At 38.3% G+C, this 15242-nt stretch overlaps 1 protein-coding gene across 1 annotated transcript; it reads right to left on the bottom strand.

Annotated features, from left to right (window-relative positions):
• Window positions 1-1097: 1097 nt before the first annotated feature.
• sall1a (spalt-like transcription factor 1a) lies at window positions 1098-14447 on the bottom strand. Its single transcript, XM_065289558.2, has 3 exons — window positions 13572-14447; window positions 4013-7422; window positions 1098-2965 (listed from the first exon to the last, which is right to left on the bottom strand). Exons 1-3 carry the CDS (start codon window positions 13642-13644, stop codon window positions 2525-2527), a joined length of 3924 nt encoding a protein of 1307 aa, XP_065145630.1. The 5' UTR covers window positions 13645-14447; the 3' UTR covers window positions 1098-2524.
• Window positions 14448-15242: the final 795 nt, after the last annotated feature.

Raw genomic sequence — 15242 nt, 5'->3', positions numbered from 1 at the left:
ATTAATAATGGAAACATTATTATTAATTAATAATATTTAATATCAACGACTATAAAGAAATAAGAGAAACAGCATCGTGAAGAAAAGAAAATTGTATACGTTTAATATATTTGCCGCAAGAAATGCAGAAAGTAAATATGTTTGACGAAATATATTACGATTTAAGAGAAAGACTTTTGTCCGGAAATGAAGAAAGATTAAATAGCTTTTCTTTAAACATTGTATGCCAGAGCTCAGTTCAGAAGGATTTCGCATCTATAGTGTCAATAAACTACTCGCGCTGAGCTATTGCACTCTCTCAGAAGAATCCGGAAGCTGATGAGCTGTTTAAACAGTGTCGGTGGCGCGCAGCAGATGGGCTGCTCAAAGAGAAATACAGGTTCAGAGGGGCGGGGTCCCTATACCGCACCCGGACTGCTGGCAAGGGTCATTTAGCATCCCGATCCTGTAAATATTGGGGAATTTAGCCAGCTATAAAATCCGTAGGAGGGGGAGTGGGATGAAGACGCAAGGCTCAAATTAACAGATCCTACAATGCAGGAAGTGCAATGGTGTGTTAAATTAAATACAGCTGTTGATTAAAAAATTATTATATTATATTTTGAATATTTTATTTTAAATAGTCAAAATAGCACAAATTCAAATTCACTATTCATAAATGACGCATGTCCTGCAAAAGTTAATGCAAGCAATATTAAAACAAATCGCAATCGCAACATTAAAACATGCTGGCAAGATAAATAATGCTTTCGTTTGTTTAGAATTAAATCCTGTTTATGTAGAAGACAAGGGAAAAGCAAGTTAATGTATTTTCCTCTGTGCAACATTAATAGTAATTTAAAATAGGTTAAAAAGCGTAAAATAAAATATACAACGTATAAATTGAAATTCTATGCACAATATAAAACTTTTAATTTTAAACAAAACGTAACGTATATCTTTGATTGGATTAAAAAACAAAGATTAGAAAAATTCTACATGGGTAATGATGGGTAAGATGGTAAATTTAATTTACATCTTAAATGATAAGTTTCCTTTATGAGGAAATGCATGACTAAACAATCTATCTAAACACACGCTGAAAGAAAGAGGCTTCTAAAACGATCGATTCTTTAATTAAAGATGCTGAAACCTGTCACCCGCCAGAATGATAAACTCAGAAATCTGACTTACAGCGGACCTGCATGTTTTTTAATGAAGCCTCTGTAATTGCATTTGCATCCGGACGGACCGCTCGGACACGTTCATGTTAAATATGTAGCCGACTTTTGGATTTACGTATTTAATTCAACTGAGAAATTGTCCCGCGAAACAGAACAGAACATGGACTGGCCGAAAATTTGTTTGCAAAAAACCCCCACAACATTTATGTAAAAATAATTATAAAGACCGACACATTATTTCTTTTGGAAAACTGATGTATTTGATTATTAGAGTAAAGAATTACAGTATAGCTGTTAGTAAGTATTAAACTGTAGAGAAACTGGGCCCTAAAAGATCTTTCAACTTTCCAGGAAAGTGCATGTAACAGTCCATATATATATATAGATATTTATAAAAAAAAAAACACTATCATCATTTGTCCCCTGGCCGAGATGGGCTTTGTCTTCGAGTAAGACTATGTACAATTGTAAAGGAATTAGTTGCTCCACATCCGAAAAACCAGGTACATGTTGCGTCAACACAAGATGTGCAGTAGATTTCAAACGAAGACGCTAGTACTTAGCAGCAATTTAAAAGCCCAACAAAAATAACTAACACAGATTTTTTCTTATTTCATAACCCAAACGTGGACCTCTTTATGTTGTCATTTAACAACAATTTATGCTTCGTATCCTATAAGCACAAATCAAGAGCAAAACTGAACACAGTAAAAGTAAAATGAAACAACAGTCAAGATGAGAAACCACTAAGGTCTAAAATAAATGGCTGAGGTGAAAATTTATTTTTTCTTTTTAACTTCTATGAAAGAAAAGGGCTAACCTGTATCCCTGGATTCGTGAAATGTCGATATTCCTCAGATAAAAGTTACTACACAGCTTGTAAACAATCTAGCACAGTTAAGTGTACAGTATTTACAGCCTTACGTTGCACTTTTTAAGCTCTAAATCATTACATGAACATCAAGTTTTGTTAACACATACTACAGATAGAAAATAATTTAATGCCATGGTGAAGTTCTCTACCAAGAAAAGCTCATTTTCAAAAGCACACTTTAAAACACAGATCGACTCTGCTGATAAAACAGAAAATAACATAAAAACTAAGTAACTGTTAATATTTCCACTTGGTTTTTGAGCAAGGTTATAATCACTAATAAATAAGCTCCGTAAAACTATAACATATTGTACATTGTACAAAAACTGAGTTCTTCTCATTCTTCTCTTCATAAAGTCTTAATGGCAAGCAAAAGCCGATTCAGTTTTTTTTCTTGCTTTCCTCTTTCATTTACGCATATATAGAGACATACGTGTGTGTCGACTGAAGAGCATGTGTTTGTTTATGAGTTCAACAAAACTGTTTTCTAGTTGGTCACAATTTCCTTGTCCTCCATAAAGCGCGGGAAGCGAAAATGACCCCCATTTTCGGTGTTGGCCATTCTCTCAAGTCCAGCCAGAGCAGGATTAAGCTCAGAGTTATGAAGCTTTTCCATGCTGCCTGTCAGGCCTCCGATTGGTGAACTGCCTCCATTACCCACACTCCCTGACAGTGGAGGGGGCAGCCCCCCATTCTGGATAACCGAGATCTCGTTGGTCTTCATAGCTAGGCCATTCGAGAATGCAGCAGCATACTGATTCCAGAAGCTGGTTGGGTCTCCATTTCCAACTCTACCTGATAGGTCTTTTTGGAAAAGCTCGGGAAACTTCACAGGGTTGGTGCCTAGGAAAGCCATGGGACCATCTACTGAAAGCCTGCGACCACGCCGAGCAGGCGCGCTGTTCCACATGTGGGTACCCATATGCACCTACAGGGAGAGAGTGAGAGATGGAAGAAAAACGTTAATGTAAAATCCACAATGTTTAAGATTTGGAAACATTAAAATGAATAACATGTGAGATGATGCAATGGAAAAAGAGAAAGCAGTGAAATAATTAGTATCAAAAAAGGCCCACTGAAAGCAGCATGTGTCTAATTATTAAAACAAGAGTAAAATGTTTTAACATTGACCAAGTGAGAATGGTGGTCTCCATATAAAACAAATGGTCTGTGGTGGACATGTATGTCCAGAGAAAATTGCAATGTCCAGTCTAATTGTGCTGGACTATATTGTATCTGACATTTGCCCCAAGTCCGTCCTTGACGCATGCAATACATCCACCTTTGAAAGTGCTTTGTATAATTGTTGCAGCCCTTGGTGTGGTAATGAACAAATGAAGTGTAATTAATTTAATGGCTGGATATTTTCATGCTTTTTCAACTTTTTTTATATATACACATCCCTAAAAAGATTTGGTGATTAACAAACATAATCTAAATAGTAGCTTCTATATATAATATAACAAAATATCTAAATACCAGAAAATTCTAAGCGACTTTTTTTAGACAAATTAATAAACATTTGATATACCGCACACATATGAAATTTTTTTGTGTAAATTAGTATTTATTTACAGAGGACATTTTATTCTTTTTCCTTGAGATTCATATTACTTTCGGAAAACGTACCCTGTCTGTGTCAAGTGCTGTAATCACATATCAATATAAACCCCTCAGGATAAAGTCCGCTAATTTTTTTTTTTTTTTGATGAAAAGAAACCCATGTTTCTTATTAGATAAACTGGGGAAAAATTAATCAAACCACTGCAACGAGTGTTTAAAGTTGGTAACTGTGGTTAAAGCTTATTAACTAAATCATTCCTGGCTGCGTTTCACTAATCTCAAGGTTTTAGCCCAATATTCATAATAATGGGATGACTCAACATTTCCACTTCACGTTCATTATTTCTGTACACATTTTTACACCTTTAGATTAAAAAATGCAATATATACATCCAAATAAAGTATTAATTACCTTGAGATTTCCTTTGGTGGTAAAAGCTCGTCCACAGATGGTACAAGCAAACGGCTTCTCTCCAGTATGGGTTCTTTCATGGATTTGTAGGGCACTGGAGGAGGAAAATGTTTTTCCACAGGTGTTACAGTAGTGCTGCTTAGGCGTCCTCCGTGGTGGGGCAGCTGAGAGTACTGGAGAGGTGGAAGCAGATGAGGTTACCAGTGCTGAAGGCAAGTCTTTTACCTCAGGTTGAATATTATGTAGAAAGCCATTAACCTCAGTCTTCATCATGGATGACAAGGGTCCAACAGAAAGAAGAGATGGAGTTGGGCTCGATGCAAGGCTGTTGCTGGGCTCAAAGAGTTGGGAGGGCAAATCTCGCATCTGATGGGTCAGCATATGTTGCTTTAAGTTCCCCTTGGTGGAAAAGCCTCGGTTGCATACTGTGCAAATGAATGGTCTCTCTTTGGTATGGCTTCGATAGTGGATGTCCAAGGCACTCTGGCAGGCAAACGTCTTCCCACAGATGTCACATGCTGTATTCTTCAAGATGCCTCGCTCACGGAAGGGGAAAAGCATACTAAGAGGATCTTTAGATGGGTTCATTGATGTAAGATCCAGAGCTCCAGGACTGGCAGAATGAGACTGCATAAGACCTGCACTAATTTGCTCCAATGTCAATGCCCTCTGCTGCCGATCCTCAGGACTTGGAGATTTTTGTTGTTGGAGAGTACCATTAGAGGGTGACAGTGCTTGCATGGAAGAGGTAGATTCAGAAACAGCTGGACTTCCGGCACTTTGGCTGTCAATATCGCCTCCAAGTGAAGAGGAGTCATTTGTGTATCTGTCTCCTTCCATGAATCCATTTTCCACCAATTTCTCTTGTCCACAGTGCATGTCGTCTTCTCCTTGGTTGGCACTCTTTTCCTGATTCTCCAAGCCTGATGGTTCATGTGGAGAAGGGGATGAACACTGGCTGTCTTGAGATGCATCAGCTGACCTGGGTGTGTCTGGGATGCTGCTGTCCGGTCCATCCTCAATTCCTTCCATGTTTTCATCAGAAAAGTTGTCAAGATCATCAAAATTTCTCTCATCAAATGAGCCAGCATCAGAGCCCATGGATTCTGGGTAACTGTCTGGAAGAGGAATGTTGGGGATCTGGCCACCCATGTGCATTCGAATGTGTTGCTGCAGTACAACAGCATTTGTGAACTTTTTCTGGCAAATAGGGCAAGAGTGCTGGACCCTCAATGGCGGCATAGCTCGATGGACACTGTAATGAGTCTTCAGGTTGCCCTTAGTGGTGAAGGCACGACCACACACTTTACATTTAAAAGGCCTCTCCCCAGTGTGTGTTCGGTAGTGCATCTTCAGTGCACTCTGGCAACTAAGAACACGGTGACAGATCACACACTCATTGGGGTCTGTCACCTTCCTGTCAATGTTCTCAACCAGTTGCTGAAGTTTGGATGTTTCTGAGCCCTGCAAAGGATCAAGTAGACCTCCAAAAGGAAACTTAGCTTTGAACTGCTCTGACATCAAGGGCATTAGTGGGTTAGTGGCCATTGGAGGGCTGTTGGAGGTGGTGTACTCAATGGTGCCCTCTCCTCCAGAGCTCACATGAGAGGTTACACAGGAGGACTGGTTGTTTTCTTCAGTTTTTCCATTTGAGGTAGGCAGGGTTGTGCTCTCACCTTCTTCCAACACATTATTTGTGATTTTTGTGAGGGTGTCAGCTGGACCTGAGTCACTTTTAGCAGAATGAGATGGGCTGCTTATAGCCAATGAGTTATTTTCTTCCTTTTTGATGAATGGAGGCAGACTGGGTATAGTTGGTGGAAGTAACATACCAACAGAAGAGGTCAGAGTGGAGAGTACAGGCTTGCTATCTAGCCAGCTAGTAACTGGCTTCTCAGGGGGCATCGACATTCCATAGGGAATGCCAGTACTCGTTGGAATATTGTCTAAATGCTCTGGAACAGGGTATGGGTTCATCTGAATGTGTGGGTACTTCTCTTTATGTCGCTGAAAATGAACCTTTAAATTACCACGGGTTGAAAAGCGATTCCCACAAATGTTGCACTTGTATGGCCTCTCACCTGTATGAGAACGTAGGTGAATCTGCAGAGCACTGTCACTACCAAATACCTTGCCACAAAACCTGCACTTATGTTTGAAAAAGGCATCCTCAGAGCTACTTTTGGGTTCAAAGGATGCAACATTGGGTGGCTTGCCTTTTCTTTGTTGAGCAAGTGCAGCCAGTGAGCTGAGATCCTCAGCTGTGGTACCAACACTGGGCAGTGCACTGGAAAACATTGAGTTGCCTGGTGGGGGCTGAGGTAGAAGGGTATTAGCCACAGGGTTCAAAAGGCTTCCTATCCCAAAGGCTGGTGTGGATGTTTTTGCAAGTGATGTGTTTCCTACTGGAGGATGCAAGCTTCCTGTATGGCCAGGCCTCTTGTCTGAGGACTGGACATTAACTGTAGCAGCTGCCCCCGGTGCTCCAAGGCTTTGAGCTGACTCTCCCACATTGGAATTGCTCTGAGGTAGCTGCGTGGCATTAGCAATTTGCTTCAAACTGCTAATGCTTGCAGACTGGCTAGCTATGCTCTGTGCTAACCCTGCAGCAGCTGCCAACTGTTGAGACAAATGAGAACTAAGAGTGGTTAGTGGGCTAGAACCTGAACCCGAAGTAACAGGGGAAGAACTTGGTGGTACTTGGAGCTCAGGTGACTGGGAAGCCAACAGAACAATCTGGTGACGAATCTGTTCAATGAGCTGAAGTTGATGAATTTGCTGTTGCTGCAGAGCCAAAAGCTGCTCCATGAGGGCTGGCACAGCCACCCTCTGACCTCCTGCTGATCTTGTCTCTTGAGAGAACTGAGCCACAGCCACTTTGGTGCTCTGTAGGTTTTCAATAATGACATTACTGTTGATCATCGAAAAATTACCCAGCTCAGTCAAGTTGCCCAGCTGAGGTAGTGTGGCAGAATTGGCAGAGTTTCCCAGATTGGACCCAGTGCTGCCCAGAGTTCCATTGCTGCTTCCAGCACCACTGAGTGGACTGCCACTCACTATACGTCCACTGCTATCATTATGTGTAGCTGAGACTTCTGACACGTCCGTGTCCATGGCCTCCTCTTTGTCAAGTATGTTCTGCTCCAAAAGGTCATCCAATTCTGCTTGATCTGTGTTATTAGAAGTGTCATTCACCTGCTCATCAGGATTATGAGGAGAGGAGCCTGGGGAAAAGGTTCCGGAGGGAGACACTGGATTTTCATTCACAATTAGAACTAATTGATTCTTAGTACAATTCTTCTGGTGTTGTTCAAGATCCGATAGTTCAAAGAACTCTGCACAACATCTTCCGCAGACATGAGCACCCGTGTCTTTGCAGGGGGAGTCGTCCAAGTTGGCCTCTGTGTCCCCTGCAGAGAAAAATAAGAGAGGTGGGGGGTGGACAGGGGGATTAGTGATTAGAGAGGTTTGTATCTGAAGAAGCAGCTTTATCTGTTCAAATTCTTTTGTTGTTAATCTTCCGTTAATCAGTTTAATGCTTATCCTCCTCAAACGTTCAAACAACAACCATAAAGAAAGAACAAATACCAAATAACACAGAGAAAAAAAAATCTCCACACTATGTAGAACTATGATGAAATAGGATAAGAAAAGAAACAAAATCAATAGCACTTTTACAATATTGCTTAAAAGTGATCTTTGAAGATGTGTATCAAAGTCCCATCAATTCAACCACATTAGGTAATCATTTTCTTCAGATAATCCATCAAAACATAAAAATACTATGAACTGAGAACAACAGGCCCTAATGAAATTTCATAGAGGGTCATTGATTTCCAATATTTCATACTCCTCAATGTCTACATGTCCACTAGGTACAAATCAACCATTTGAAGGACTTATTAGACTTTCAATTTGCTGTCAACTTTGCTCATTTTCAACCAACTGCAGGCATCTTGGACGGGTTATCCCTGTCACTAAACTAATTTGTATCCAGTCAGGCTGCAATCAGGACCTGACAGGAACAACTAAGCCTTTATAAAATTGTTTTCCCCCTGTTTAGAATTTGATAGAATACAATAGGACTGTTAGACACATTCATCAATCACTTATCAAGATAATGTAGAATAATGGTCAGATTAATATAAACATTTCTAAGAAGTGAAATAAAACATTTTAATTTTGTATAATTTTTGCGCTAACCAGTTGTGCTGTATGCTTAATCCATTTGTATAAATAATACATTCAGTTTAATGAAGTATATCAAAAAATTGCAAACAAGAAAAAAAATTTTTTTTAAAACTTTGACAAAGTAATAAACTGAAATGTAATAACTATACAATGCTTGAAAATTGCCATTTAAAATGTCATTACAAAACAGATTTTAAGAACCTCTTCAATGTGACAAAAGCATTTGAAAAAATAAGCAAGAAATTTGGTGCCCTCCCTCCCTTCTTCTACGGCTGTGGCCTGTTTCCAGTTTCCTCATTCTTTCTTAACTCCCCCCGTCCCTCAAAAATCATGCTGTTTAACATACAAGTTGATTTACAAATTGCAATTCTCTAAGAATCCCAATCATTGTGGGGCTTTGGTCTCAACATTTTCATCAGCGTGGAGATTCATTTGAAAATGAAACCCCTGCAAGAAGTGTGTCCCAGCCCTGTGGAGAGACAGGATGGCTCCCCATTGTTCCCCAGCATGGGAGTGTCAGAGCATGGGAGAGGGGCGAGGGCCCGGCCTGCTCATCACGGCTGGCTCTAAAGCAGATCCTGTTTAATTCAGGGATTATCTTCCCCCTGTGTCTCTCTGAGCTGGGACATCAGATAACGTTAAAGTTGCCATGACAGTAAAGCCGTGTCTCACACAACAAATGTTTTGCACAGACAGGAAAAGTCAACTTTTTGATGAAAAAGTTTTAATATTAAAGGTCTGTTGAAGTGAGGCTAACAAGCGTAAAAAAGTGATTGCCTTCCAACTAATCTTTTCACCCCCACACTAAATTCAATGTTATGCTATGGAAAGGATGAGGCTTATATCACACTATATCACTTATTTCACTAAAACACAATGATAAAACACACAACTAAAAAAATATTTAAAAATTACTATAAACAACCAATTGCTATGTTACACTAATAAAGCCCGCTCAGTCACTTGTGAATGGTGTAAATATAATTCTAGTTCAGCGCGTAATTTCATTAACTTCGATTAATTCTGGGGAACTTGTTGCAGACAAAGTTCTGTACTAAAAATCTTATCTTGTTGTGACCACTCACAACTTTCACGGTCACAAAATCAACAGTACTTACAGTAGAAAATTTATTATTTTTCACCAAGAACAACAACTGCATGAAAAATTACATAAGAGCAAAAACTAAAATCTTTAGAAAGAACTCAAATAGCCAACATACTGAAAAACATATTTTACAATAATACAATACATTATAAGTTAACAACAAGCTTATATACAAAAGGCGCATTAGCTCTATCACATTGTGGACCTTTAAAATGTAACCAAAAGTTTAGACAATTATTAATTTTAATATTATTTTTAATATTACATAAAGATGCCTTTTCAAACAAAATTTAAGCTAACATAAGAAGTATTGATGTCAATATTAAATTGTAATGCGACAGTCTTAGTCATCATATTTTTATGATGAAATTAATTTTATGTCATATCAATGCAAAGACAATGTAAAATAATAAATATGCATTCTTAAAAGCAATTTTCAAAAAACAAGCAAAAAACATTGTACATGCATAAAAAAGTTAAAATCTAAAAACAATAAATCATTTGCAAACAACAATATAAAAATAAATGTTACTAATATATACAATAAGTAATACTAATAATAAACTAGCATTTTAATGTTTTAAACTGAAGTTTTTAAAGCTTATCCAAATTGATTTTTATAACTACATTTCACAGTTTTCCTCAAAAAGCATTAATATTCTGGCACTTTATTAGACTTAACTGACAATGTGCAACGACAGCTCACAAAGCCAAATGTGTCTCTTCATACACACACACACACACACACACATACACACACACACACGAGAATCAAACACACATACACACACACACGAGAATCAACACTAGTGTAAAGCTATTGTGCAGTGTGCATGGCTGTGTGCTGAGCGGTAGATTAGCGTGCTATAACTAGTTTTAATGCGAACAGTTGACTACAGTGTGATGGCTATGGGTCATCATCAGCAAGCTAAAGAGTATGGTCAAAAATCTTGTCAAGACAAAGAAAGTAGAGTCACAGGATTGGTGATGGGGTGAGTATAAAAGAAAAGAGTGACTGGAAGAAAAGAGAAGATAAACAGAATAATTTGTAATGTCTACGTTACTTTGCTCAGCTGCAGGCGCCGTGCTAGTTGTGACTTCGAAGAGTGAGTTACTGTTCACTCACAACCTCCTTGTGTCTCTCGGTCTTTCACCCGCCCTCAACTTTCCTGCTTTCCCTCCCTCACTTTCTCTCGCAAGTCATAGAAAACTTCCTACTGAACACTAGATGGTGTGCCTGGGAAAGTCTTTTCGGCTGGTCACCAACCCCTTATCCCCAATTCCAATGACATTCTCTCATAAGGACAAATGAGAAAAGGGAATAAAAATAACGGACATTGAAGCCAATTCCCTAAACTTCCACTACATAAACATTGGCAAAAGGACAAGATACTAAATCCCTAATGTTTGCAAAGCACAACACATTGTGTGCCTGTGTGTGTTTTGGAGGGGGACCCAATCTCTCCGGGTGGGAGTGTGGCAAATTTGCTGAGGTGAAAGGGGAAAGCAGACACATTGATGCTCAACCCCACCCCCCAAAGTAAAAAGTAAGATCCCTGGTGTGGCTGGTTCTTGCACAGTGTAGTGGAGGTCAGAGACATGGTACACAAGAACACACTGTGACCTGAAATCTCTTCACCTCCCCACAGAGGGAGCCTGGCAAAGGTTAAAAAAGCTCTACATCCCACCCTCAGTGACAGGCCAATAGGGACAGACTCCTTGCCTTAGTCTCTCATTAATACAGCTTCTAATACCTCACACTGGCTGCCAACCATGTGGAGAAAGAGGGGCTATCTCCTTTAAATTTTTCTCAGGTGAGAAGGCAGCAAGGGAAGTTTATCTGTACTTTTTAAGGCCTGGCTCACACAAAGGATTAAGGAAAAACATACAATGTTTAAGACCAGGTGATGGCAGTCAATTTGGAAACGGTGAACTACAGGTTAGGCATTTACCTCTTGCTGTGAAAGAGCAATATTTAGGGAAGATATCTATTATTGCTTGGTCAGCTGACACCAATTGCCATTCACCTCTTTATTCAATTTGAAAGGGAAAATCCAGAATTTGAAAACCGAGTTCTTTTCTTTTCTGAGATTCTAGCAGTAATCACATAAACGTATGCATTTTCAAGTCGCTAAACAACTGCATATTATGCAAAAGCGAGTTCATTTCTTATTATTTTCTAAAACCAGTGACCGCATTGTATACTTTAGGACATCTGCACAACACATTTTCTTCAATTCAAAAATGTTTAACATTAAGATTTTTTGAAAAGGAAAAATTATGCTTTAACAACAACACAAAAAAAGATTTTACTCCCAAATATGCACTTTTGCACTAACGCATTGTTGGTTTTATTTAAAACCAAAAGTTTAAGATCTAAAGCTTCGAATCTCTAAAAAAGCTCATAAGCGCCGCAATGCAAATCAGTTGTATTTGTTTTATTTAGAATACAATCAGAAAAAATAACTACAAAGCTTAGTTGGTCTTAATCATGCAAAGTCATATTATAGTCTATATCAGTATAAATGTATCTTAACTAAATTCGTCTTACATTATGAGAACGACATGCTATATTTTATTTATTTTGCATTAACGGAGTATGTCAATTGTGTTAATTAATTGCGTGTTTTTCAACTAAATACAGACTGGACTGAAATGGATTCAGATTAAAGTTCAATAAAAGTTAAATGTAAAAAAAGTTAGATCTGGTTTCGATATGAAATAAAATCCTTACCTCCTCAAAGGTCCCATTCTAATCAGCAACATGATAGCCTACTAAACGCAGAGTTAAGCAAGAGATAAGACCGTTTTCCAAAATGCCCTGCTTTAGCGCTTAAATAAGGCACGTCAATGATCAAAAGTATGCCATTTTAATTCTGTTATAGCTCGATGGGACATGAGGCGGCCTTCAGTTTTAGAAGTAGATGTATATGCTTAAATTCGTGCATGGTCTATGTTGCAAACCCGTCTTTGCTTTAAAAAAAAAAAACTTTTTTAACGCCCAAGACTATATAAAAATATAAAGACCACCTTTTTAATTTCTGTATAAAAGGAAAATAGATAATCAGATTTTTAGTTTTTGCACAGTTCCTAAAAATAAAAATAAATGTTTAACATTATGCAAGCTTGTGTAATCCGAATCACACTAAAGATATTTGGTTATTGCATTATTTAAAAGCTGGCAAAGTACTGCATAAAAGCTGTTTACCCATGTGTGGGACAATGTGTGTGTTTCCTAAACTGCATGTCATAGTGTCATGCTCACGAACTGATTATAAGAAACCTGAGTTTTAAAAAGAATTTTAAGAAGACGCATTTATATAGATCTTGATCAAAGTTTTGATTAGACATTTACCATATCGCTAGATACAAATTTATTCTTATTATAATAAGACTGTAAATTATACAAGTATGAAACTATAAGAAAAATCTCGATAGGTATGATTGTGATTTTCCAAAGCTATCCGACAATGACTACATGCTGTGTCAGTTTGATTTGCGTTCACGAACAACCAAAAAGAAAGATTTTTTTTTAAACAAACGGAGTCTCGCTAATGTTGACAAAGTTTTCGATGACGGCAGAGTTACCCTGTGCTATGCTTTAAATTAGTTTTTGTGAAGTACGAATTTAACAAAAACTGAACTGAATTATTTTGAATGTTTTTCAGGCAAAGAATAAGTCTGGGGGATGCTAAAGGGAAGAGATGCAATATCATAACCTACAGACGATAGTAGGAGGGGGAAGTGAAAACCACTCGAATCCCCACTTGTGTGGGCAACATAAACCGGCCAAAACAACACTAAATCGAAGGCCTTTATCATTTATCAAATAATACTGGTAAAAGTTTAATACTTTAATTAGCCGTTTCTTATAAAATAAATAAATATATTTAACTTGTTCACGATTACTTTCATTAAGAGTTTTAAAAACAACCTAAAATAAGCTACCTCATATAAATCGTTCAAGAATCCTAAAAGCAGTCCCAGAACTAAGATAAATATTGTTTAAATATTTTAGTAAGGTGACTGTTTTATTTTTTTTGTAATAACACAAGTAGTCTAAAACTTTTTTAAGTTGACATGTATAATAGAGCACTTCGCCGCAGCAGTCTATTTCGAAGATTATGATTTACAAATTCCTTCTATGAAATAAAAAACAATGTAGGAAGTGACTGTGAATACTAAAAGCTAACAATAATAAAAACCCACTTAGTCAAAAGTGCAAAGTGGGTCTGTGTGTGTGCAAAAAGGGGTTGAACTCACCATTGTGCTCGGTTAGGACCAGCTGCGAGTCGGACTGGAAATGCTGCGGCTTCGCTTGTTTCCTCCGCGACATGCTGGCTCACGCATCAGCCACGAAAGAATAAAAAATACTATCAAATCTGCTCAAAATTACGGAAATCGAGCCCATCCACCGCGCATGTGTCCCGTTATGATTATCAATAATGCCCCACGATTAATCATGGAGGGGGGGTCCTCTGAAAGGCGATTGGCACCTCGCCAGCCCCCTATTCAAATGAAGTCTCTTTAATCAATTAGCCGCTGATTTGCTGGGGACTCTTGTCTCTCTCGCTGCTCCCACCCAATGAGTTGATCCGTGTGGAAGAAAGGCTGGATTTTCCAACTCCCTTTAGATACAGTTTAACCCTTCTTAGCAACCATCTGCTGGCGACGTTAGAGCTTAACTTGGCCACTACAGGAATGTCAATTTCTCGTTCAAGACACCAACTGTATCTTTTGATCTGTCGGGTTATCAAACTGGAACTCAGAAGTTGCAATTCACCAAAACTGTCCGGATGGTCAAACTCTCTCCGATATCTCTTCCAGCAGACTTCTCCGCGGCTCGACTTCTCCGCGCGTATCGCGTATCCTTGCTTGTGAGTGGCATTAACGTTGCTGTAATTCAGTCCTTGTATGACTACAAGCACACCATTTCTAACCTAGTTGTTCTCTCCTCAAGGCAACGGTGGAAAAAGTAGGTCGGTTGAATGAGTTTCGTGCGTAATGGCAACTGTCGGCGTCTCGAAAGTCCAAAGAATGTATCAAATGTCCCAAATCAGATTCATCTGATTATTGCCGAACGGGATCAGTAACACGTTTTCATCACACGCCACATTCAGCGAACAAACAAACTTTAAGGGCCCATGCACAACGGTGAGAAATCGCGAGCACCGCCCCTCTGTCATTCGATTGGTCACTGATCTGTTCTATCACAGAGCGCGCTCTCGGTCCCTCTCAGTCTCGCACCCACCTCTCTTTCCCACTCTCACTGCGCGCCCGAAAGACTGAGACAGTCCTTGTGCTTTACAGCGAACCTCTTCAGATGAGAGACTATTTCATCTAGCCTTTAAGAAAATGATTTCGCAAAGCATATTTACGTTTAGTTTATTAACTTCACGACTGTCGCTGAGAAAAGAGTTCACATAACTAACTTTAAAAAGTCGTAAAAAATTAAACATCCTTGGGAAGCCCTCATTCATGCATCGTTTAGGGTAAAAACTGCTCACCAGATTTTAAATATTTTTTGTAACTTGAAAAAAGCCGGCTAAGATAGCTAAACTGACAATTTAATGTAACAATAAATGCAAGTTAAAGTTTTAATTAAACATGTTATAGATTTTGAAAAAAATGTTACTGTGATAATATTTTTAGTTGGTTATTTTCTGTTTAAGCCAATTAAAAAAAACTAAGATTTTCATATTTATATATTTAAATTGTTAAGAGTACATATGTAAAACGTGAATATTATGAATAATGCGTAGTTCATATTGATCTGTATCACATATTAATCTATATTTTATACTGCTATGTAATATTCTGTCTAAAATTATCCATTAAACGAAAAGTACATAATAATAACAATATAATAACAATAATAATAATAATAATATAATAATAATATTATCTCGAGGTAGTGGATGTATAAAGACTTTT

The sequence above is a fragment of the Paramisgurnus dabryanus genome, chromosome 2 (genome assembly GCF_030506205.2).
Source record: "Paramisgurnus dabryanus chromosome 2, PD_genome_1.1, whole genome shotgun sequence".
In the NCBI taxonomy this organism is placed as follows: Eukaryota; Metazoa; Chordata; class Actinopteri; order Cypriniformes; family Cobitidae; genus Paramisgurnus; species Paramisgurnus dabryanus.
This window is presented reverse-complemented; position numbering and strand designations above follow the sequence as displayed.

Coding starts and splice junctions, on each gene's coding strand:
- sall1a (XM_065289558.2), bottom strand. CDS start 13,644: ATGTCGCGGAGGAAACAAGCGAAGCCGCAGCATTTCCAGTCCGACTCG. Junction 7,423..13,571: donor GGTCCTAACCGAGCACAATG/GTGAGTTCAACC, acceptor TTTTCTCTGCAG/GGGACACAGAGGCCAACTTG. Junction 2,966..4,012: donor CCACCAAAGGAAATCTCAAG/GTAATTAATACT, acceptor CTCTCCCTGTAG/GTGCATATGGGTACCCACAT.